This window comes from Betta splendens, chromosome 7 (assembly GCF_900634795.4).
Source record: "Betta splendens chromosome 7, fBetSpl5.4, whole genome shotgun sequence".
Lineage (NCBI taxonomy): Eukaryota > Metazoa > Chordata > Actinopteri > Anabantiformes > Osphronemidae > Betta > Betta splendens.
In genome coordinates, this window is record NC_040887.2 from 5,092,041 (window position 1) to 5,115,302 (window position 23,262).

Below are 23,262 nucleotides of genomic sequence, written 5' to 3' on the forward strand. Positions count from 1 at the left end.
AGGTGGTGTTTGAGCGTCGCCTCCGTGGTGCACGCGCTTGTCTCCGCGCAACAGCAACACGATCGGGTGCAAACAGCACCTGCCCGTCTGTGTCTCCACAGCAGAGCGTGCTCGCCGTCATGCAGGGAGGTTTAACCGAACTATTAGCTCAGGGGACTGTTCCTAACGAACACGGTGCATTTGCATGGATACACACGCACAGTGTACACATGCCGATGAGCCCAGTCCCCGCTCGCCCTCACACGTGCACTTCGCAGGTATGTTGCGCTGCCTGCGTGCACGCTCCACCCTCAGCCGTGGAGGACAGGCTGACTGACCCGGGAGGAGGGGAGAGCGGGGCGGGGAGAGGGAGATAAGCGCAGGCGGACCCTCACACTCACTCCCGCTCGCGCTCCTGGAGGAGCGGCAGCCCGACGGTGCCGGATCACGCCTGGAATAATAAATGGATTAGCGCGACGCACGTTTGCCAGCGCAAGGACGAAGCAGTCAGCGGGGAGCGGAGGGGAACTTCTGCGCTGACACTGATGCAGACGCGCTGATGGTGTGTGAGCCCGCCTGATTCATTCAGGGACCAGCTGGGCCACTTGGACTGAGCCAACGGGGGGGGGGGGAGCTGGGGGTCGGCTCCTCTAAAGTGCATCAGAGGTGAGTGGGTGACTTTCATTTATTGTGGTGCTATTTCCACTGTTTCTCATACAAACATTTCTAATTATAGCCCTCGAACTATTCCTCTGCGCTCATCCAGCGCGCGTTGCAGCCCAGTGGTGTGGGCGTAGACTCAAACTTGGGGATTCCGAGGCGCTTTGTGTCCTTATCAGCCCCCCCGATCGCGTCTCACCTCGTCCCCCAGGAGTCGCGGCCGCGCTCCTCTGCTTCTGGATCTGCATGCGCCCTCGCTGTTTCCACAATGTTTGTGCAGTAACCAGCAGAACGGCACAGCCTTGTTTGTGCTATGATAATCTATGTCATCTGCTTACTGATTAAAGTGGACAGAAAAGAACACAGAGGCTGTTTTCACAGTGGCCGTCTCCTGGTTGGACGTCAGCGGCGGCGCTGACGCAAAGCGGAGCGCGTTGGTTATAAATTAAATTCATTGGAAAACACGGCTGGGGTTTACATTTACAGATTATTCTAGTTTTACTAACACATCCCATCGCTGCCTTGAGTTGTTTTATAACTGCTGACTTGATGGACACCAAGCTTAGGGTGAAGTTAAAGCACTTACTCTGATCATTTACATCATGCATGTCATACACTGTGTTTAATTGAATAAGGCTCGGAGGCTCTGTCTGGTTATTAATGTGCTCTGCTCCAGCGTGTAATGATAATGGCCTCTAATGGTGACAGCTCTTGTCGCCGAGACAACAGCCAAACACACCGAGAGGCAGGAGATGGAGAGCAAGGTGAGCTGCGACAGGGCCACAAACAGCGCGTCCGCTGCTTTGTGTCCGCGCGTCAAAGATGAGATGAGGAGGGCAGATTCGTGGTTCCGGCCCGGCTGCGCGCTCACGATAAGCCTGTATCTTCAGCGCACAGCGCTCGCCTAAGATCTGGGCAACACAACAACGTATTAGTCATTTTATAAGCGGCGATAAAAAGTTCTGTGAGCAGTGAATCTGTTCCAATACCGCGCATTTATCTGAACTATCGCAGCTTCGTGTTCAGATTTGTATAGTTCATAAAGTTTTCATTTAAATTAATTTAATTAATTAAATTTTTGTTTGCGTGTGTGCGTTCGGGCCAAAGCGACTTTCTTGTTCGACCCCCAGGAAAAATTACCATTATCATCACTACTATTATTATCAAGGTCTCCAGATGGGAGTCCTTCGCCGCAGCGTGTCAGCCGTGAACCCAGGCCTGTGACGTCGCTCAGGGGGGATATTTTACTTTCTCTGAGCTGCGTGAAGGGGCCGCTTTGTTTGGGGCGCACGCTTGTTGGCAGAGTGCTGGTTAATGACACGTAAGGGGAGCAACGGTCAGTGGTCTAAACGGGCTTTATCGGCGCTGATAAGGGAGCTGGACCTTCTAGACCAGAGCTGCTGAGTGCAGAGTTGACAGCGTCCTGTTCAAGCCGCTGCTGCAGACGGGACTGAGCTGCAGACGGGTACTGACAGTATCAGCGCGTGCAGCGAGGTGGGGTCCCGTGTGATTAGCATTTAATGAACGTTTGGGCGCAAATGATCGTGATGAGGAGTGGAATCAGAGAGGAATGCGTCGCAGACACAAATCAGCAGACCCCTCCGTGGGTCCATGCATAAACATGTGCTAATGTATTCAGCTGCCGTTGAACAAACTCCTTCACACGGTGAATCCAAGCCGCACGAGGATAAAAAGTGAGGTCACGGCTCAAGCATGCAGAGGTTCGCTTTATAATCAACGTCTGGGGTGGAATCCTGATAAAGTCTGGAAGGACACAATGCCTGCTCATCTGTGATTCCAGTCCCCGTCGCGTCAAAGCTGGTCGGGCCGGATTTGAACCAGAACGGCTGCTGTTTGTAAACGAGAACAATGTTCCAAAACTGCACTGAAATAAGAAGCGTAGCAAGAACGGGTGGATTGGGTGGATGTAACAGAGGGGAAATAGAGTGAAGCTAATTATCAACAGGTTGTTACTGTACGTGTTAGTGAGGATGTCGGCAGCGACCGGGTCAAACCTGGTCAGAAGGCGCCGGGCTGTTTGTTTGATTCCGCTTGAACTGCTGCACATAATGCAGTCTGTTCATCGCTGGCTGACGCCACCGCCGGTACAGGACGTCTCAGTCTAATCAGAGCAATCAGGCGTGCGCTTCCTCCGCTCCGTCTTCAACGGGGGACCAACGTTTCATTTCATTTTCGTCTCGCGGTGGGTTGGACTCTGCACAGGACGTACATCAAGCGCCGTGTCCAAATGTGACGGCGGGAGCGTAATAGAAGTGGGACCTTGGTGTTGTGTGGCGTATGAGCCTCTGACCAGCAGCTGACCTGGTGCCGGACCGTTCTCTGCCATCATCCTACATCACCCCGCTGTCGGCTTATCGTGTGAGAACCTGTGAATGCAGCTATTTCTGCTGTCCTGGGGTGGTTCGGTTATACATCACTCACTCGCTCTCCCATTTGCTGTGATTGATTGTGTTATTAGTCTACGAGTGTCTCCACTTGAGCCTTTATAAATCTGATAAATTAACCTACTTTGTCTTTTATTGGGTATCGTCATCGGGATCTCTAGACAAACACGCATCACACTGATCATGTTCATGTCGCAGCCTTTTTGAATAAATCACAGTGTATCTGAGGGGCTGCTCTCCGTGTGTATTATTAACGTCACCGCTGTAGTTCTCCAGAGCCTGCGTATGAAAATATGGTCCATATGTTTCCAGGCAGGGTCGTCTGTCAGCCAGGTGGGTTCCTGCCACACAAGAGATGCCAAGACAAAGCCAGAGGCAAATAGGAGGCAAAGCATCCCTTCACATTTAGCATCAGAACCGCTCAAAAAATCTAAATGTATTTGGTTGTAAATTCATTTCACCTCATACAAATGAAGCAGGTTCTGGGAAAGTGATTGACCTTCACAGCGTAGCTCGGCTCTGGATTGATTTTTGTCAGTATTGCATTACTGCAAGGAGCAGACCTCTGATCAACATGTGTGTAACTGTAATCCCGGCATGGAATAAAATGCGTGCAGACTTATTGATCACATGTAGTGAAAGCTACAATCCATGAATGCCTTAAAGACATCCTTTATGATACGGGAACACAAGGGCTGCCTTCGTATTCTAACGTTGGCCTTATGAAGGTGACATGAATGAAACGGACGCAGAGGACGAAGCGGGACATGATGCAGTTTGTCAGAGAGGAGCAGACGGCGAGAACAATGGAGCGCAGGGGCTGCAGCTGCAGCGCGTTCTGCTGTACCTTAACTACCTGCTTTTGTTCTCCCTGAGGCCGTTCAGCGCTGAGTGTGGGAAAGTGCTATAGGATGAGGAGGACATGGAAATGGCACTGCTCTGCCTCTGGAGAGGAAGGCGACGGAAGGCTCCACTCCTCCATTAATCAGAGCGAAAGCTTTGCAGTCAGAAAAACGCGGCGACGTGCCTCGCTAATGACTCCAAGCAGGGACTCCAGTGCATCCAGTGCATCCAGTGCATTCAATGCATCCAGTGCATCCAGTGCATCCAGTGCATTCAATGCGTCCAGTGCATCCAGTGCATTCACTGCATCCAGTGCATCCAGTGCATCCAGCGCAGGCACAAACATTTGCACAAGCATTTGTATGTTGCACAGTCAGGAGCAGTGTTTTGGGCTGTCAGTTTGAGACTCACCCGGCGGTCGAGACGGGGGCTGTTGGAACGGGTGACCCATACAAAAAAAAAAAAGAATTCAAAGAGGTTTACATGAGCAATTAACGTCATGTAAATGTTATTATTACATCTATACAATTGATTCATGTCTTAGGCCCCACACTACCACAGAACCTCCTCGGCTCCTTCCATCTCATTTTTCACATGGGCTGATGCTGAAACAAAAGGCCACAGCATCACAAAGAATCCTCTCATGCTATAAATACAGAGATCGGGGCGCGGGTCCCGACAAAGCGGGGCACAAGGGGATTCCTCACGGGTCACATATGGTCCGTTTCCACCCTGCTGACGTGGTTCTGCTCTGCCTCCTCTGGGGTGGACCGGTCCAGCTGGCCCGGCCATTCGAACAGCCATGTGAACACAAGTCCGCACGCTCAGCGGCGTGGTCTCGTGAAGCCTTATGATGTGTGAGCGGCTCAATACCATCGTCATAGATGCTGTTGTGGTTTTGGATGGGGGAAATTCCCAAGGATCCCTTCACTGCAGTATTAACCCAAGAACTTAAGTCCTAAGATCTATACTGGTCCAGCGTTTTTCTCCTCATCTAAAGATTTTCGGCTCTTTTCCTTTGTCCCTTCCTGCTTTCACGCATCCATCCTTCCTCCCGCCAACCTGTTTCCTAAACCGCTTTCTCGTTCCTCCCAGCTTTCTATTATTCTGAGACATTTATTTACATGAAAAGAAAAACAAACACAGAGGAAAAAACGAGAGCGAATGCCTGGATGCATGAGAGGAAGTGGAAGGAGGCAGGAAACAGGAGTGTGGAGGAGAGAGAATGGGCTTAGAGGGATTATGAGAGCGAGGGTGAAGGAAAAGAGGGATGAATCTGTCAAACGTCCCCGAGGAAGTATAAAAACGAAAATACATCCCCCTAGAAGCGTTGAGAGATGGACAATAAACCGTACGTGATCATTTTTCCCCGTGATGTCTCCTCAGGAATGGAGCGCCTCCGCGTGCAGACGGGCTGGGACGGCCCGGGCCTCTCCTCGCCGCTCGCCTCGGGCGGCACCAACGCCACGCCCTCGTCCCTGCTGGCGTCCGGGCTGCGGTCGCTCAACGCCTCCGTCCTGGGCCTCTTCCCCGAGAACGCCTCCGCCTTCGGCCCCACGCCGCGCAGCCTGCCCAAGGCCGCCGTGCGGGACCCGGGCCTGGCCCGCGCCGAGATCGCGGTGCTGGCGATGGTGCTGGCCCTCACCACGCTGGGCAACGGCTTCGTGCTGTGGGTGCTGCTGCGGCGGAGGAAGCACAACGCGCCCATGCACGTGTTCATGGTCAACCTGGCCGTGGCCGACCTGGTGGTGGGGCTCTTTCAGGTGGGTCCCCGCTCGGATGCAGGGGCTTTAAGGTGATGGTTGGGCTCTCACCGCTCAGCAGCTGCTTCTTCTCCATCCAGGTGTTTCCCCAGCTCATATGGGACATCACGGAGCGGTTCCAGGGGCCTGATTTCCTCTGTCGCACCATCAAGTACCTGCAGATCGTCGGCATGTTCGCGTCCTCCTATATGATCGTTGCCATGACAGTGGACCGGCACCACGCCATCTGCTGCCCTTTGAAGGCCTATCGAGGAGGGGCCGTGTCCCGCTGGAACCCCCCTGTGATGGTGGCCTGGGCCCTGGCGCTGGTGCTGAGCTTACCGCAGGTAGGCGGCGGTGGAGACGCGGGGCGGCGCTCTCACATGTGCCCACAGATCAGCTGGAGGCTGCTGCAGAACGTCTATTTTTAGCGCTGTGAGGTCACGGCGGCTCAGATAGGAGGAGCGGCAGCTGACAGCCATGTCTGCGTTCGCTCCGTCAGGTCTTCATCTTCTCCCGCTCAGAAGTGGCTCCCGGGGTGTACGAGTGCTGGGGGCACTTCGCTGAGGCGTGGGGGCTGAAGGCCTACGTCACCTGGATGACGGTGGCCGTGCTCTTCCTGCCTGCGCTCATCATCACCGTCTGTCAGGTAACGCTGGCCGCCGCCGCCCGGCGACCGGGGTCACGCGTGCGCTCAGATGAAGGGGGGCGTGAACGAAGCGCTCTCACCGCTGATGATGGCGTCTTGCCTGGTAACCTGTGGGCGACGCCTGTTGGACGGCAGCATCCCGTCAGCCCCGCTGCTCTATTTCGGGCCCAGCTATTTCCCCCTCATTACCGCGGCTCGCGGAGGCCTCCGCTGAGCCGGCTGCTCAGAAAGCCTCTCGCTGTGAGCGCCTCCTGCCACGACACGGGGGCTGTGAGATCGCTGCCAGACGCAGAACCCCAGGCATCGTTGCATTATCACAGTCCAGCCACACTCTTGATAGAAGAACAATTCATATTATGCTCTCATATTATGAGAGAAATAATTAACATGTAAAACACTGGGAGCATATAATCAAACTTAGGCCTCTTAAGCCTTTTGGTCGATGTATCGATTGTAAGAAACAAACTTACAGTCACAATAATCTTGCATTAACCCGTGTTAGACTCATTTAAAAGGTGGAGAAGGTCAACGTCCATTCTGTCTGTTTGCTTCACGCATCCCCACTCATTCGTGAAACCGCTTCGCAGATCAGGATCTTCCGAGAGATCCACAACAACATCTACCTGAAGTCGGAGCGGCTGGTGAAGGCGGAGATGAAGAGGAACGAAATCCTGTTCTGCTTCCCCGGCTTCAGGGAGGCGGACGAGCGCTCCAAGGAGGGCGGCAGGCGGGTGTCGGGGGGAGGGGGAGGGGGGCGAGACGGGAGGGGAGACCAGCTCCTCAGGGCTGCGAACAGCAGCCCCCACAGCTACGCGCACGGCAGAGAGTGTTACGACTACGCCTCCCCCTCCGTCCAGTACAACAGCTCCCGCGGCGAGCTGGTGGCGCCGGCGCCGGGCGGCTCGGACCGGCAGGGCGCCTCCTCCGACCCGGCCTCAGGATCCCGGCGCTGCTCCCTGGAGGGTGCCCCCCCGCAGCCTCCGGCCGCTCCGCCTCCGAGCATCACCAGAGCCATGTCCAAGACGGTGAGGATGACGCTGGTCATCGTGCTGGTCTACACCGTCTGCTGGGCGCCGTTCTTCATTGTCCAGCTGTGGGCGGCCTGGGCCCCCGACCCGCCGAAACAAGGTCAGTCCCAACCCGGCCCGTGGCCTGCTGCACCTCACATCACCAGCAGGACTTCATAATGACGGTTCCACCCTGAGAAAACAATAAAACCTAGTCGTGTCACTTTGAAGGGATGTGTTCATCACATGGATTAATCCTCCTTGGCCCAGTTTAACCAGTTAATTGCTTTAAGTGGGCAGCCTGGATCTGTTTTTAGCTCTAGGCAGCATAAACATAAACAACATAAACACAGCTCGGCTCAGATGCATTAACAGCGAGTGAGCGGCAAGGTCAGAAACAATGGTTATTTTGACCCACAACCAGGAACCACTGGATGACGACACACAAACAGCGTCTGCTGGCAGCCAGACGTGAGGAGCCTTAAGGAGGTGTGTGTGTGTGTGTGTGTGTGTGTGTGTGTGTGTGTGTGTGTGTGTGTGTGTGTGTGTGTGTGTGTGTGTGTGCGTGTGCGTGTGCGTGTGTGTGTGTGTGTGTGTGTGTGTGTGCGCGTTTGTGTATGTGTGTGTGTGTGTGTTTGCGTGCGTGTGTGTGTGCGTGTGTGTGTGCGTGCGTGCGTGTGTGTGTGTCTGTGTGTGCTGTGTGCTGGTGAGTGAGTGTGTGTGTGTATGTGTCGTGATGGCGTGAATGGTGTGTGTATGTGTGTGTGAATGAGTGAGTGTGTGTGTGTGTGAGTGAAGGTGAGTGTGTGTGTGTGCTAGAAGAGCGTGGATGGAGTGGTGAGCGTGAGTTGTGCGTGAGTGTGAGTGCGTGTGTGAATGTGTGCTGATGCGTGTGTGTGTGTGTGCGTGCGTGTGTGTGTGTGTGCGTGTGTGTGTGTGCGTGTGTGTGTGTGTGTGTGTGTGTGTGTGTGTGTCTGTGTGTTGTTCAGTGTGTGTGCGTGCGTGCGTGTGTGTGTGTCTGTGTGTGTGCGTGTGTGTGTGTGTGTGTGTGTGTGTGCGTGCGCGTTTGTGTATGTGTGTGTGTGTGTCTGTGTTTGCGTGCGTGTGTGTGTGTGTCTGTGTGTTGTTCAGTGTGTGTGCGTGCGTGCGTGTGTGTGTGTCTGTGTGTGTGCGTGTGTGTGTGTGTGTGTGTGTGTGTGCGTGCGCGTTTGTGTATGTGTGTGTGTGTGTCTGTGTTTGCGTGCGTGTGTGTGTGTGCGTGTGTGTGTGTCTGTGTGTGCGCGTGCGTGTGTGTGTGTCTGTGTGTGTGCATGCGTGCGTGTGAGTGTGTGTGTGTGTGTGCGTGCGTGTGTGTGTGTGTGTGTGTGTGTGTGTGTCTGTGTGTTGTTCAGTGTGTGTGCGTGCGTGCATGTGTGTGTGTCTGTGTGTGTGCGTGTGTGTGCGTGTCTGCCAGCTGTTGCACCCTGGCCAGATTTTGCCATTTTACCAACAGAGCATCGTGCTTCTCATAAAAACATCACGAGGTGCGATGCATGGAAGCCCGTGAGCAGTTAACACAAAATGTACTCAAGTGTGCACATAAACACACACACACAGCTCATGGTTTATTTATAACATACTCCAACAGAAATAGAAAAGGAAGTATGTAGGTTTTTGCTCCCCTGGGAAATTCACATTCTCTCGTTGCAACTAGTGACGGAAATACATAAAAACAACAACAGCAATGAGTCGTGACTCTTTTTATTTGCCAGGTCAGTTTAATGACGGAGGACGTCCCCCTTCAGCTCACCCACTATCAACCTCTGCTCCTCCATGAATTCACATGCGTGTCCCCCTGTGACCCCTGCAGGCGTGGCCTTCACCATCCTCATGCTTCTCGCCAGCCTCAACTCCTGCACCAACCCCTGGATCTACACAGCGTTCTCCTCCAGCATTTCCAGGGAGCTGCTGAGCCTGGCGCGCTGCCGCTCGGGGCCCGGCCGCCGAGGCTCGCTGCCCGACGACTCCACCGCCACGCACACGTCCACCACCAAGGACAGCCTGTACTGACGGGGGCGCGCGGCGGAGGCGGCTCATCCCGTAGGTACATGCACACCACCTCCAGCAGATGCTCGCAGCTGCCAGGACTTCTATCTGTATTCACCTGTCCTCTCCCTCCCACAGCGGGACGGGGCGTCATTGACGATGTCAACACCGTTTTATCATTGTATTATGGTACTGTGAAATATAGTGTACAGTGACGGCATCCGTGATGCAACGTGACCTTGGCGGCGAGGAGATTTCCACCTCCACCAGTGTTTGTTCAGAAGGATCTTGTTCATCGCTTCAAAGGGGAAGAACTCACCGCGTGGAAGAAAACAGCAGCGGGAATGCGGAGGGTGGATCCCTGCGTTAATGGCTTCCTGGCACAGCTGAGGAAAACAGAGAGAGAGGCACACGGACATTAGGAAGAAGTTAGACAGCTGCTGCAAGGGCGGAGGTAAAATTTCCTGTTATATCTGCAGTAAGACAGTGGTTTGGAGACGGATGCTCGGGGCTGAATTCATACTTGCTGAGGACAAACCAGGTCCAGTGGAAAAAGAGCGATTTAATAACAACAACAGCCCAATAGAATCAAGACACTGCCCCCAAGAGGAACGGTGACACCGAGGGTTAACACAAAACACATTCACTCACAGGCCAACGGTGGCAGGGAAGCAGAGGATCAGCCCAGCTTATCACAACCATCCACGGCACAAGAAATTGATTGTGCTTTGCATAAACACGGCTCATAAGGTACGCGCAGATACTTTCCAGTCACGGACTCCTGAAGGTATGAAACGAGAGAAGCACGGAGCAACAGCGGGAGGAAGGGAGAGTTCGGCCCATGCACAGTGTGAACAGGGTGAAGGGTATTTATGGATAACGTATAGCACATTACATTTAGTGACATGTGTGAGAGATGTGTTGAATGTGAGTCATATAAGCTGTAACATTATGATGCGTCATGGAAAACGAGATGTTAAACCAAAGATGTTGTAAAAGGCTACTGTCGAGAGCAATGTAAGCTGTAGAGGAGATTAATCTAGAACTCATAAGCTTTTAATAGTGTATAATCACCTGACAACAAGGAAATAGCTGTTCCTTCATTCAGTAGCCTTATCTCTACACATTATAGATGATGAGGGTTCACATGGTCCCAGTCTACATCAGAAGATGTTTGCTGAATACATCAGCAAACTGTAGCTTCAAAGGTCAGCTAACATGATTTTCTAGCTTATTTGCCATGTTACGTACATCAGAGCAGCTTGGAGCGTCTCGGTACTAAGACCTCAAGATTCATTAGCGTCCGGCCGAAAAAGTCATGCAGATGACGGCGTTAGTAGTTTTTCAGGTCAGCCGACATCAGCCGAGGCCTGGGCTCCATCACGCTGCTCCTCCAGAGCTGGGAGGCACCCTGAGAAGGGGACGGCGCAGGGAGGTTTGACACCCCTAATGAGCCTTTCATACGCAGTGTGCAGTAACTCCAGCTGTGCTGTAATGTGAATCAGCAGTGAAAGTACTTCAGTACTTCTAGTTCGAACCAAGTGCCTGTAATTTCACACAGACACTTTCCAGGGGCTGCCGCCACTGGATTAATGTGCTCATGATGTCAGCTATGTGATCCTTGGACACAGCTTCCCCCAGAGCAGGGGTCATTGCATAGGGTGGACCACCATTTTTATTTATTGTTGCTGTTTTATGTTCATGTGCAGTTCATGTATCACATTTCTACTCATTAGAAACAATGTATTATGTCACTCCGCTGCATGAAAGAACATGTAATGTAATTATCTTTTTAAATAAAAATCAATTATGTGAGCTACAGTACAGTGGATTTGATAATGATGTTCAGGACGCCAGTCTTATGAGTCTGCAGGACAACACGTCTCAAACCTGGAGGCAGCTCAGGAGGACCTGTCGGTGTCCGAGGGGAGGCCTCGCCTTTTCCTCCGTGCATCCAGAGCTTCCAGCGCTCCACCGAGCACCAGCTCCCCAGACACAAGCCTCCACTTTGATTCTCTGCCAGAATAAAAGGCCACGGTCACAACGTCTCGTGTGTCGCTGGGTAGGTCAGGAAATAGAGGAGCGTCTCCCAAACATTTGGAGTGGCCACGTGCTTCTCTCATCCTGTCAGGAAGTTTAGAGGTCAGAGGACGATTCTTCAGATGTGTCCAGGCTTCCTGGTGGCTAGGAGAGCCCAAACATAGGCTCACATGTATTACAGATATCGACTGTGCAGCCATTATTCAGCATTAAATCAGATGAACTCTATTTCTCGCTCAGCACTGAGAATAAAAGAGGAGTCATGGTCATCTCAAGGTCACCTCTACATTACAGGATACTGTCTCTTGTCATTGCCATGGCTGCAATGCATAAGGAAAATAAATGACTGCTGTGTGGTTGTGACAAGGTCAGAAAAATAGGTGAACTTTCCTCTCCAGATGCATTTAGGGTCTGTCAGAGAGTGCATCCAGAGGTTCTGAAGAATGATGAAGGCCCGCAGCCTTGACCAAAGCCAGCATAAATCAGACTGGGAACCTGGAACATCACTGCTTAGGTCAAGCAGTGGCTGCTGTTAAGCTTCTCCTATAGGCTCAGGTCCCACCCAACGCAAAACAACTCTTGTTGCCATTAGTTCACAGTCAGACAAAACAAAAGCTCACTTTCCACTACAGCTAGATTCAGTGTGTGAGAGAATTCCTTTTGACGGGCTGACAGACTGCCAAACATAGACACGCTGGTATTTTTATGATCTTACAGAAACACTCACATCACACAAGTACTTGATGATTTTAAATGGGTTATTAACCTGAGCTCAGGACATCAAACTTTACTTTGATCACATTCACTCATTCTGTTTTCATTACCTAAAGCACAGTTGTGTTTCTCAGTAAGACCCTGGAATTTCTTCCTTTTTAATAGTAAATAAAAGCATGTGAAGAAAATCTGCTAAAACTAAAACCTGTTTCATGGAAGGTCATTCCACATGTTTTCATAGGATTTATGTGCATGCCCATTAACGGGTAAAGCAAGTGAGAGGAGGAAGACAACAGAGAGAAAGGCACAAACACTGACTGAAGCCGTTCAGTCCTTTACAGTCAAACGGTTGTGGCTGAAGTGGCTATAAATATAACACGCCTCATACAACCATAACACAAACTTGTATTGTGTAGAAAGGAACCCAACATGAAGAGATACCATCTGTCTTTGAATCACTCTGTTAGCCCAAAGTCGCTTGAACTTCCCCTGAGTTACAAAATTGTGTGAAAAAAAAGGAAAAACCCAAAATAACACAGAGTGAAAGTGAGACAATGTGGAAATCACTAGTGTGATGCCAGTTTCCACTTTGCTGAACCTCACTAAGCCCATCGATGTCTGCTCCTGGAGCCGGTGCTGTCAAAACAGATTTTGTCTGCTTCACAGCAGACACACACACACACACACACACACACACACACACACACACCAGATTCCTCTACAATAGCTTCTACTGATCTGTAAAAATGTTTCATGTAGGTAATGAATGCTAATATTCTTAGTTAGATAATGACATGTGCACATTATCCTTAAAGCTTTGATGTTACAAGACGCTTCCAATTTCATATGAGGGTTAAGAGACTGTGGTGTGTTAGTTCTGACAAAGCTGCAAAAAGATATGAGAAACCTGCTGCGTAGTTTCTGCATGGAGCAGTGATTATATGGGAGGATCAAGTTACTCCTATGCAAAGTCTACATTGGTCTCATGGGAGTCAGACAGGCAGAACAGTGTGTGCCAGCTACAGAACGACACTGACTATTTTGACATTTCTGACAAACTACTATAATATTAACATTGGAATGACATTAATTCAAGTACTTATACATGGATGTGAATTGATAAAACAAAACAATGGCTTAAAGTGCCTTATGCAACGTGTGGCATTATTTTATCTAAGGTTCAGAGTGAAACAGTCAAACTCCATGAGATGGGTCTGTAGCTCTTAAACCTAGCACAGAGCTGCCACTGTGTGTTCAGCTGGTGGTACTGCGCTACTTGTGCAGTGAACAACACAAGCTATCGTCACAGTTACTGAGCACAACAACTCTTGGCGTGCCACCCTTTGTTAACTCTCTAGAATGTTGAAGTGGGACAGCCGTCTGTGTGGGGAAAAAGCAATTATTGTACAGTTCTAAAACAGGAGAATTGTTCTGGCACTATAATAAGTGTATATAAGTGTATAAGTGCTCCTTAAGTGCTACATCATCTAAAGAGATCTCTAAGAACCCACCATAAAATTGGTTTATAAAAAGGATGAACCAACACATGAAGCTAAAAGAAAAACAAGCCATTTATTTGTTTTACTGTAAAAAGCATCCACTGCACAGTAGCACTAAAGGCTTGAGATGTCTCTGTTAGACAGCCCCACAATGATTTAGGTTTAGCAACTGCTTTTAAAACAGAACTGAATAATCTGTTAGGAAATTTGTTTTGTTTAATTAGTTCTGTGTCCATGTTTATCAAAAATAATGACAAAATTCCATCCATACAGAAAACAAACTTGTGGGAAAAGACTGTTTGCATACAGACATAGTCTGAATAAAACAAAAGGTACTAGGACTTCTACTCTTGCTCCTCGTTCCAAAGCTGATTGAGTAGCAACGTCCTGCTGGTTTGGAGCATCGTTTGATCTCCACCAGAGTTCAGTCTTTAACCTAGTGGTTAATGTGACCGCGGATCTGTTTAGGCCTGGATGGTGTTCTTTGCACTAAAGGCCATGTAGTAGACCAGGATGCCAACAAGGGCAGCCACCACCTCAGTAGACACCCATGGGCCATTCCATGCGCCCTGTAATGAGAGGTTAAAAAACATTACAACAGTTCTGATTTCTCCGGCATGTAACTGAGTTTCTTATCATTTTTTCAAGAGTATATGTGCAAGACAAAGACACTCCACCACCTCTAATTCTCAAATAAAAAGGTAGGATCATTTAATCTCAGTTTTTCAAATCTGTCTCTACTAAACCCTACAAAACTGAGCCATCTAGGCAAGGCAAGGCAAGGCACGCACACACACACAAAATCAAACTCATTAAGACTGACACTTACTCTATGGTCAATGTTGACTGAGAAAAGAGGCTGAATGGCATTTACATCTTCATTATTTCTTTGGGCCTGGAACAAAACAGATGTATCAAAACAACAATTTCTTAAAAAGACAGTCCACTGCAAAACAAGTGCACTGGCAGTAAAACTGAGTCTACTGACTGAACATCAAACACAAACCTTCCTCAGGGCGCTGTACGACTCTTCATCAAAGAATTTGACCTGATATGTTCCAGAGCTGGCCTGTTTATGAGGAAGGCTCCAGGAAACCTGAGACAAGCAAATGTTTCACATAAGTGGCTGGAGTGCACCCCATAGGTTTACAGTGTTGGGAAATTTCCAATAGTTCACATACTCCTGCTCAGTGTAAAATCTAAAGAACAACTTACCTGGTACTTTCCAACATCCTGCCCTCTAGTCACAGGGAATTGTCTGCCATTCACATCAGCATACAGTGTAACACTCTGCAGGAGAGAAGAAATGATCAGTGAGCCAGTCTCGAATCAACAGTGATAAACGTCGCCACTTAGTGATTTAAGAGTCACCTGAGCTCCGTTTGCACAGGTCAGACTGAGTTCAACGATGAAGACGGACTCGGAGGAGATGACGGCGTCAGAAGTAGTGTAGGCCGACGGAGTGATCACTGGGTTTGTGCAGCTCTCTCCTGTCATCACAGCACACAAACATGTTATTAAGACCCTAGACACCAGTGCACAGTGTGCGCTGCATCGGCCACTATAGCAAACACAAACAACGCTTACATTAAACCTAACATTAAAGACAAGCGGCAGTGATTTGATGAAGCTAGCTGCTAGCTAGCTAACCAGGTACGTTTGGCGTTATAGGGGAACTATTTATGAATTTATCTCCTCCAGCGGTTCTTCGCTAACTCACCCGAGCAGGCGACCACCAGCAGAGCGAAGAAGGCGGCTATCCGGATCATCTTGGTGGCAGGAAGGTTAACTGGGAGACTCTGAATTGTCCCTGAGCTGTAGCTACTTCTGTCACACTGAATAAAGGAAAGAAGTCCACCTCAGCGCACCGCTGCCACGCCACTGCGGCTGCGCTGTAATGACGTGGACTGTTGCGCCGCAGAGGATTGTGGGAACGCTCTCTGGCGACACGTCATCCGACTCACAAACAAGACTAGTGGTGACATTACATTAAGACTTTTTTCTAAGAAATTACTGATTGGAAGTGTTTGTCGTGTCACTGCACCCGCTTGTTTACTTGTTACTATGTCTGTTTTGCTGTTTCGACTGTATTTTAAGAAAGAAAGAAACAATACAAGTTAAATTGAAGATGAGGAATTTATAAAACATGAAATATACAGTGTTACAGGTTAAGATGCTCAATATTATGTAAAATTCTCTGGTAGGAATGTGTGCATTAATAAAAACTATCACAGCAACATGATTCTTTTTGTTCCCTAATTATTACATGAGCTCAGATCAATAAAGAGCAAGTGGTATATATTATTCAGGATGCATTTGAAATAAGTTAGTCCATCATTTTAAATCTACACATAATGATCAAGATAAAGTTTATAATTTACACAGCCATTTTTAAACCTAAAAAGGCAGTGAAAATATTGAAAGTTTTTATTTGGTATGTTGCCTAGACATACAGACAAGTCTTAGGTTATTATTATATACAAAGTCTGCTCAGTGTATGACACCTTATTTTTGCAAACAAACACTTGAGGTTTCTGTAGTTAAAAAAGAAACACATCTGTGCATTTCAAGTAACCTCCAGTTTCCATGTTGCAGGTATGCAGCGGCACCAGCTGTTTGCTTTACAAAGTATGAATGAAAGAGCAGTTGAGCTACTCGAGTTTTAGACAAGGGACCCCAGGGAATTGATCACAGCTCAGCGACCCTCTGACGACTGCCCTTATTCCAACGGGTCTGTTGTTCTGAAGAGTCCGCCTGCTCTCCCTCTGCGTCCATCTCGCTTCCCTTTACTCTGGGAAGAAGGGTTTGGAGGGGGACCCTGCTGTGTCTGCAGGGTGAGGAGCTCCTTAAAGACCGAATTCATCTGTCGACAGACATCCTGTACGATAAAAAGAAAAAGAGGAACATGACCATTGCTTTTCTTTACTGTCTTTGAGTAGTAAATTTTTTATTCCCTTATTTTACCTGTCAATGGTAAAATTTATCATACAAAACACATTCAAGTTAACTCACATCAAAAGACATGAATTATAATACTGATTTCTAATTTTTTGGAGGTCCAGAGACATTCACTTCTGTAATACAAGAGTGGAGTTCATCTTCTACATTTGGCATCTAATTATAGTTTTCACATGAAAGCAATGATCTAAAATTGTTATATCATCATTAGCTATTTCATACAAGTTTTGACTCTTTATGTCAAATGCCAATAAATTGTTCCCCTGCCTCCAACAAAGACACAATTAAACCTTGAGCAGTTTACACATTTTCAACCAAATTGTGCCCAACTACACCTGAACCACTCTGGCAGAAAGACAGACCTTGTCTACTTGAACGGCCAGATCCTCAGAAGACTTTTCCTGAAATTTGTAGCCAGGAGAGGGGACGCGCCGTGGTCTGCTGTTTGGTCCAACAGGGATCTGAAGCATCATCCGTCCGCCTGAGCCCATGCTCGTTATCCTCCTTTGCTCAATGGAGCCACTGCTGTTGGCTCGAGGACGTTCAGCAGTTTTCTGCGTTGTTGCTCCAAACAAGCAGTTATCGTTGTCAACTGAAGTTCCAGCTTCCAAATCTGTTGTTGCACATTAAATTTATCCAGTCACACAATCAGTGTTCAAAACATTATGAAATGTAGGCGTGTATAAAGTTACCATCTTTGCTCAGGGTGTATTCTGTGTCTAGATCTCCTTCTTCAATCACCGTCTCACTGAAAAAACAACTCCGATAAACACATACACACACAGACACTTCATCTAACCAGTGCCTCGATACCAAGTCTATTCTCTTACCAGTCGTCCTGTTCCAGTGTCATACAGATCTCGTAAATGGGTCCCTCTACCTCGTTCTGGCTCGGGAAGACGCTTTCATGCTGGATGATGATGTTCTTCACCAGGGCGTTGATCAGCGGCTGCAGTTCCAGCCGCTGATCAAGAACTTCAGCTTCTCCATCCAGATCCCATCTGATCAGGCTGGGCCCAAAACACACGGCCAGGTTGTAAGGCTGCATCATGTTCTCGTCGCTGTACTGAGACACACTGGAGGCAGAGAAAATGTTTATCGACAACAGCAGACAAAAAAGCAATTATCAATACATTTATGTACCAAATAATGGTAACTGGACAATTACACACTCACTGATAAAGGAATGCAAAGAGATATCTCATAACGATGATAACTGGCTGAGGATACGTGCAGATGACTGCTTTGAGCTGAGCTGCTCTCTCTGCCTCACTCTTTATTTCTGACAGAAGGTAAAAGATAAAATGAGTGAGATGAGTATTAGCACAATGACATTTCAGCATACGCATCAGAGCAGTCACACACTCACGGGCGTGCTCCAGGAGTTGGCCGGTGCTCTCACTGGGGAAGAGGGGATTCTCCAGGCCTCGGAAGTAGAGCTTCAACACTCCAGCCACAGAGTCCAGGTCGTAGGTTCCCTCAGCTAGAGGATCCTCACCTGCAGGGAGAGCCCACAGCGCACTGCCTCCCATTATTAACGCTCAATTAGGACGGAGGGCGGTCTCTAAAGCAGGGGTCATGCGACGCACACACAACTACCTCGCTCAAAGGCGTCCCTCAGGCTGTTGATCTCCACCTGAGAACCCGGCACTCTGAATATCCCTTCGTGGTGGAGACCTGATTGACAGGTTATTGTAAGTTAAACTCGCTAAATGTGACAAGCTAACTCTGCTAAGTGGGTTGTCTCGTCTCAGGACTCACCATTGAGGTTAATGAAGCGAACACAGCTTTCCACAACAAGCGGAATCTGTTGTCCTGATGCCTGAACAAGACAGACACTGGTGAGTTTCACAAAAGTCATCATCCACATCTTTTAACTGATGAAGGGACATAGAAGAATGTAGGAAATCCTAAGGCTGTACAATAATAAATGGTAGCTACCTGTATGAAGGACAACATGTCGCCATTGAAGAGCTTGTGGTTGTGTATCAAATTTGTAGTAGAGTGATTCTTCCTGACACGCATGGACCTCCCATTATGTCTGCAGAATAAGACAAGACAACAACATTCATGTAGTTTGACAAAGTCAAAAATAAATTAAGCTCATAGAAACTCCAACAGGTTTGTATACCAACCTAGGTTGACGCTCATTTGATGCTTCCGCTGGGAAGAAATAGAAAATTAAAAAAAAAAAAAAAAAAAAAAAAAAAAAAAAAAAAAGAGGTTAGAACAAGAACCCAGAACGAGGCAGTAAGAAAGGAGAAATACGCTGGGTAAACGAAATGTAATACTCCACCTGCTAATTATAACAGGAACAACCTTTTAATGTTGACATGTCATGTAAACATACGGTTATTGTTTGACGAGAAATGCAGAAGTCAGACCTTTTTCTGCAGCCACTTTAAGTAGGTCATGTTTTGCTTGTAGCTTCGATATCAGGGAACTACCAACCAGGTATTCTTTTACTTTCTGCAAGAAGAGCCAGAATTCATTGTCCTGTCTGTGCTCACAAATGGTCTCGGAGGACGAGAGTCTACCGTGAAGTAGAGGTTCTCCACTTCCTGCAGGTTGGCCCTGCGTCGGGCCACGCTGGGCTTCACGCTGAGGACCTCAGCGTTGCCCTCCAGAAACGCGTCGCTGCCGAGCTCCAGGTCGCCGGCGCTGATGTTCTCCAGCAGTGAAGACTGAGCTTCCAGCATGCCCTTAGCAGCCTGAACCACAACGACCAACGCGTCGCGTGAATATTAAACCCCTTTTAGTTCTTTAGCTCATTCATTTCACAGCTTTAAGTGAAGACTGTGTTGGACTCACATTGGGTGCTTTTCATTACAATGTGGGTGGATTCACATGAGAGAATAAGAAAGTGCAATCGGCTGTTGTGATGTACTTTACCCCCTCTGTTTCCTGGGTGACTGCTTTCAGTCTGGTCTGTATGTGTTTGAATCTCGTCTCCAACTCGCATCTTATCTCGCACTCAGCACTGACCTCCGAAACCTAAAAAAAAAAAATAAAAAAAAAAAAAGGCACTGTGTGTGTATGATGCCCATTAGCATACAGAGCTTCATGCTGTGTTCCAGCTCCTCACCTGGTCTCCTTCGTGGGGCTGATAAGGGAAACGAAGGGGCATGGAGAACGTGTTGTAGTGGTGCTGCAGGAGGGTGTCTCTGTCCTGGCCCTGGTCCAGTCCGGACACGGCGTCCTGGAGCTGCTGCAGCCCCGTGCCGAGGTTCTGCTGGGACCGCCGTCGACCCGACAGGTAGGCCTGCATCACCCGTTCCAGGGAGACGTGGTAGCCTACGTCTGCACACTGAGGGACACTGCGGACTCAGATGACTGCAAACACTGACCTTTCTGACTTCATGCAAGATGAGGTTTGTTTAAGCTCACGTCGATGAGAGAGGAGATGTCTTTGAGGTAGTACTTATTCACGGAGGCGTTGGCAGCATCCAGGTTCAGGAGGTATTCATTCCTGGCTTTGCTGCACTTCAGGTGGAGATCTTGAACTTTACATTGTCTCTGCAATGATCACACAGTTCTTAGCAATGTTTGCGCTTCTATATTGACACATGCACATGTAAACATGCTTCACACCGCGCATTTGCTTACTTTTTCTATCAGCCTCTCGAGTTTCTTAGCGGCGCTCTGCTTCTGCTTTTCCTCTTGTTTCTCGGCCTCCCTCAGCTTCCCCTCTGCACCCAGATAGTCTGCGTGGTACTGGTAGTATGTCCTCCATGCCTGCACGCACATGCACAGCGGTGCTACCCTTTGTTGATTTGCAAAACGGAAAGTGCTCGGGGTGGTTTCTCACTTACCGTCTGTAGCTCTGTGGTAACCTTGAGTAGCCCATCTTGTAGCTGAATACAGATGTCTTTACTCTAAACAGATGGCGTGGAGATAAGAACCACTAATTAGAATGGTGTTACACCATATAAAATGACAGTGACCCCCCTATATATATATATATATATATATATATATCATACACCAAATCAATGCAGCAGACCAAGCTCTGTGGGTGTGTGTGTGTGTGGCTGCTCAGTCAGTACCTTCTTGGCCAGGCGCTGTGTGTAGTCCAGACAGAGCGTGAGGGGCTGGAGGAGGAAGCTGCTGCAGCTTTCACTCAGTCCATTGTGATCCCGACTTTCCTGGCGAGTCTGAGTCAGCAGCGTCATCCAGACTTGTGCCACCGAGTTACTGCTGGGCTCCTTCCTGAGGCCACAAACAAAAGGACCATGAGCAAATGAGCAGCCGCCTCTCTGCGCCGCTCGGCGCGAGACGTTACCTTTTGGTTCTGGAGGTGAACCTTTCGGCGAGTTTCTCCAGGGAGCGGGCGTACTCGCTTTCAATCTCGCCCCTTCGTCGCAGGTAATCGCTGAGGTCCTGCAGTTGCTGGCTCTTCTGCTCCAGTTGGAGGTCCAGCACCTTTAGCTGGTCAACCAGCTGGGAGCGCACCTCTGGAGAGCAGAGGGGAAGGGATAGGAGGCAGAGAGAGAGAACACCAGTAAATGAGTCATTGTGAAAGTACTCGCTGAGAGTGACTAACACATTTTACAACGTTTCTCTCAACAACAAAAAAGAAAAAGATCACAGCCGAATGGAGAAACACAGGGAGAGATGCTCCTGTTTTACCTTTGATTTGTGCGTCATAGTCCACAGCACCGACCCTCTCCTTGCGAAGTTTTGCATGGGAGCTCATAGTTGCCCCGGCTGCGTGGGTTTCTAAATGAACACAAGTGCGAGTTATGTACATGCAAGCGACGGTTTCCTCAGTAAACACCAGCTCCTAGCGCTGCAAGCGTGCCACTCTACACCTTCACACTGTAAGTGTAAAAGCTCCCGCTCTGCAGACCATGTCGACTTCCTCCAGCCACAGAGGGAGAAGAAAAAAGTGTGCTCATCTCAGTGTAACACGTTTCCACGAGCCAGTCACTCTCGGCCGAGCGGCACGCGGGCAGAGAACCAGTTGGCATGTGCTGCACTGGTGCAAAAATAGCTCCTGCAACATTGCAGCTCCCCCTCGAAATAGGATGACCCACATGGCGGACGGCTCCGCGGGGATGGGGGCGTGGGCCCACCGACGGCCACAGGTGGTCGTCCAGAGGGGGGTCTTCATGCGTGGCCCTCATTCAGCCAGTGGACGTGCGTTTGTGTAGCTACTAGATGACCGTCACTGACTCAGAGGGGGGGGCTGTTTTCTTGCACATCAGACACTCTCTTTCCTCCCACTTGACTTCCCCTTTCTTTCAAAGCCAAAGATCACAGCTCAGCACAGTTCAAATGTGACACTTTTATCTGCTTTCATACGGACACTTCCAAGTGAGCCGCTCAAAAACGACTGCGCTGGTTTACACAAACGCAAACAGTCCCCGCGTCATGCAACGCTGCCTCATTTTTCCAGTATGTCACCATTTTCCCCGCCGGCCTCGGTTCGACCAGCAGTGGAGCATCACCTCCTGTCGCAACAATCTGCTGCACAACGGCATCAAAGCTAGGCTTACATTACTGCTGCTGGGGCTTCAGCTGCTCGTATGGCAGCGTTGCATGGTTCACCTCCAAGTGTTTCAACAAGTAGAAACACATTGGTGCCAGAATTGAGAAATGCCAAAAGCCCCGAGGGCTGTGAGGTTAATATTATGTCGCAAATAAGCATGGAGAACAGCCGCTCACAACAGAACACATTTAGCAGGAGTTTAATAAAGATCAAGTGTCACATCATAGAAGGTTTGGTGGCACATTAGAGGAAATATAAATCAATTCAAGGCTAAATAGTCAGAAGAAAGTCCTACCTGATGAGAAGCAGCCTTGATAAGTCTCTTCTCCAAAGTGAGGAAACTAAATAATACCAGATAATAGAACAGTAAGCTCTGAACTGCTTCACCTCCCCCTCACATTGGACACAGTTAGACGTGGGTGGAGTGGAACTCATCTCTCTCTCTCTCTCTCTTTTTCTCTCTCACTCTCTCTCTCACATGCGCACACACAGTTCTCTTTCTTGCTGCGCGTCGCCCTCACACATTCATATCTGAGGCACCAGCGTGTGACCATGCAAGTGTGACGGATGAGCACGTTCTGCAGTCGAGTCCTTTCTCACTCGCGCTGCTTCCTGAGCTCCACAGGGAGGGTTTTAAAGCAATCAGATCCCAGCTGTTTCACTCATTGGCCACAGGTTATTCATCGGCTGATGAGTGGAATCAGCTGCCACCAAGTTCCGTGGTAAAATGGCATAAACCATTTGCAGGAAAGCGTCTGACATATAACGTCAGAGGCTTTCGGCACAGAGCATCCCTGCTAACAACGGATGACTTGTTTTTCCAGGCCTGATCATGAACAGCACGGACAGCGTTGTCGCCTTCTCTCGCCTCTAGCTGACAAGTGTTAAATGGCACCAATGTTTGAAATTGAGAAAAAGTTGTGATAAACAGCTTAAGGTCACAGTGTTGTTATCTTTGTGAACCTCTCTCTCTCCTGTTTCCTTCCTCTAACAGACTCTACTGTGGTGTTGCATAATCACACTACAGCTCTAGCACTAATCTTACATGATTTAGCCATCTGTGAGGACAAAGAACCCAATTAGACCTATTCATGTTTCACCAGCTGTGTTTTCCACATGTTAAAGTCCATGGACACCGACCAGTGACAGCGTTAAATCCCTCTGGTGCTGTCATTGAACAGTGTCAGCCATAATGTTTCCATCACTGGTCATAAGCTGCATGAACTGATGTGAAGCAGCAGACCTGAACA

The 23,262-nt window shown here is 49.0% G+C and overlaps 3 protein-coding genes across 5 annotated transcripts; 1 reads left to right on the plus strand and 2 right to left on the minus strand.

Annotated features, from left to right (window-relative positions):
• The first annotated feature begins 142 nt into the window (after window positions 1–142).
• On the plus strand, window positions 143–11,131 carry avpr2aa (arginine vasopressin receptor 2a, duplicate a). 3 transcript variants are annotated; one of them, XM_029157078.3, is made up of 7 exons: window positions 158–645; window positions 5,274–5,650; window positions 5,731–5,976; window positions 6,132–6,278; window positions 6,866–7,406; window positions 9,135–9,364; window positions 9,449–11,131. In XM_029157078.3, the coding sequence occupies exons 2-6, from the start codon at window positions 5,276–5,278 to the stop codon at window positions 9,332–9,334; spliced, it is 1,509 nt and encodes a 502-aa protein (XP_029012911.1). In that variant the 5' UTR covers window positions 158–645; window positions 5,274–5,275; the 3' UTR covers window positions 9,335–9,364; window positions 9,449–11,131. The 3 variants fall into 3 exon arrangements, with proteins under 3 accessions (XP_055366520.1, XP_029012911.1, XP_029012910.1); XM_029157077.3 differs by having other exon boundaries at window positions 160–645; window positions 9,135–9,368; XM_055510545.1 differs by lacking the exon at window positions 6,132–6,278 and having other exon boundaries at window positions 143–645; window positions 9,135–9,368.
• Window positions 11,132–13,617: 2,486 nt separating this feature from the next.
• On the minus strand, window positions 13,618–15,454 carry ssr4 (signal sequence receptor, delta). Its single transcript, XM_029156847.3, has 6 exons — window positions 15,284–15,454; window positions 14,935–15,053; window positions 14,779–14,853; window positions 14,570–14,659; window positions 14,393–14,458; window positions 13,618–14,132 (listed from the first exon to the last, which is right to left on the minus strand). The coding sequence occupies exons 1-6, from the start codon at window positions 15,330–15,332 to the stop codon at window positions 14,028–14,030; spliced, it is 504 nt and encodes a 167-aa protein (XP_029012680.1). The 5' UTR covers window positions 15,333–15,454; the 3' UTR covers window positions 13,618–14,027.
• Window positions 15,455–15,685: 231 nt separating this feature from the next.
• Window positions 15,686–22,628, minus strand: LOC114859023 (SLIT-ROBO Rho GTPase-activating protein 3-like). The gene is made up of 21 exons (XM_055510544.1): window positions 22,308–22,628; window positions 21,151–21,240; window positions 20,804–20,975; window positions 20,568–20,730; window positions 20,334–20,396; window positions 20,128–20,256; window positions 19,909–20,037; window positions 19,607–19,828; window positions 19,414–19,515; window positions 19,059–19,232; window positions 18,906–18,990; window positions 18,657–18,684; window positions 18,463–18,562; window positions 18,283–18,343; window positions 18,121–18,198; window positions 17,891–18,019; window positions 17,698–17,803; window positions 17,352–17,597; window positions 17,214–17,269; window positions 16,884–17,134; window positions 15,686–16,441 (listed from the first exon to the last, which is right to left on the minus strand). The coding sequence occupies exons 2-21, from the start codon at window positions 21,215–21,217 to the stop codon at window positions 16,283–16,285; spliced, it is 2,520 nt and encodes an 839-aa protein (XP_055366519.1). The 5' UTR covers window positions 21,218–21,240; window positions 22,308–22,628; the 3' UTR covers window positions 15,686–16,282.
• Between the last annotated feature and the right edge of the window lie 634 nt (window positions 22,629–23,262).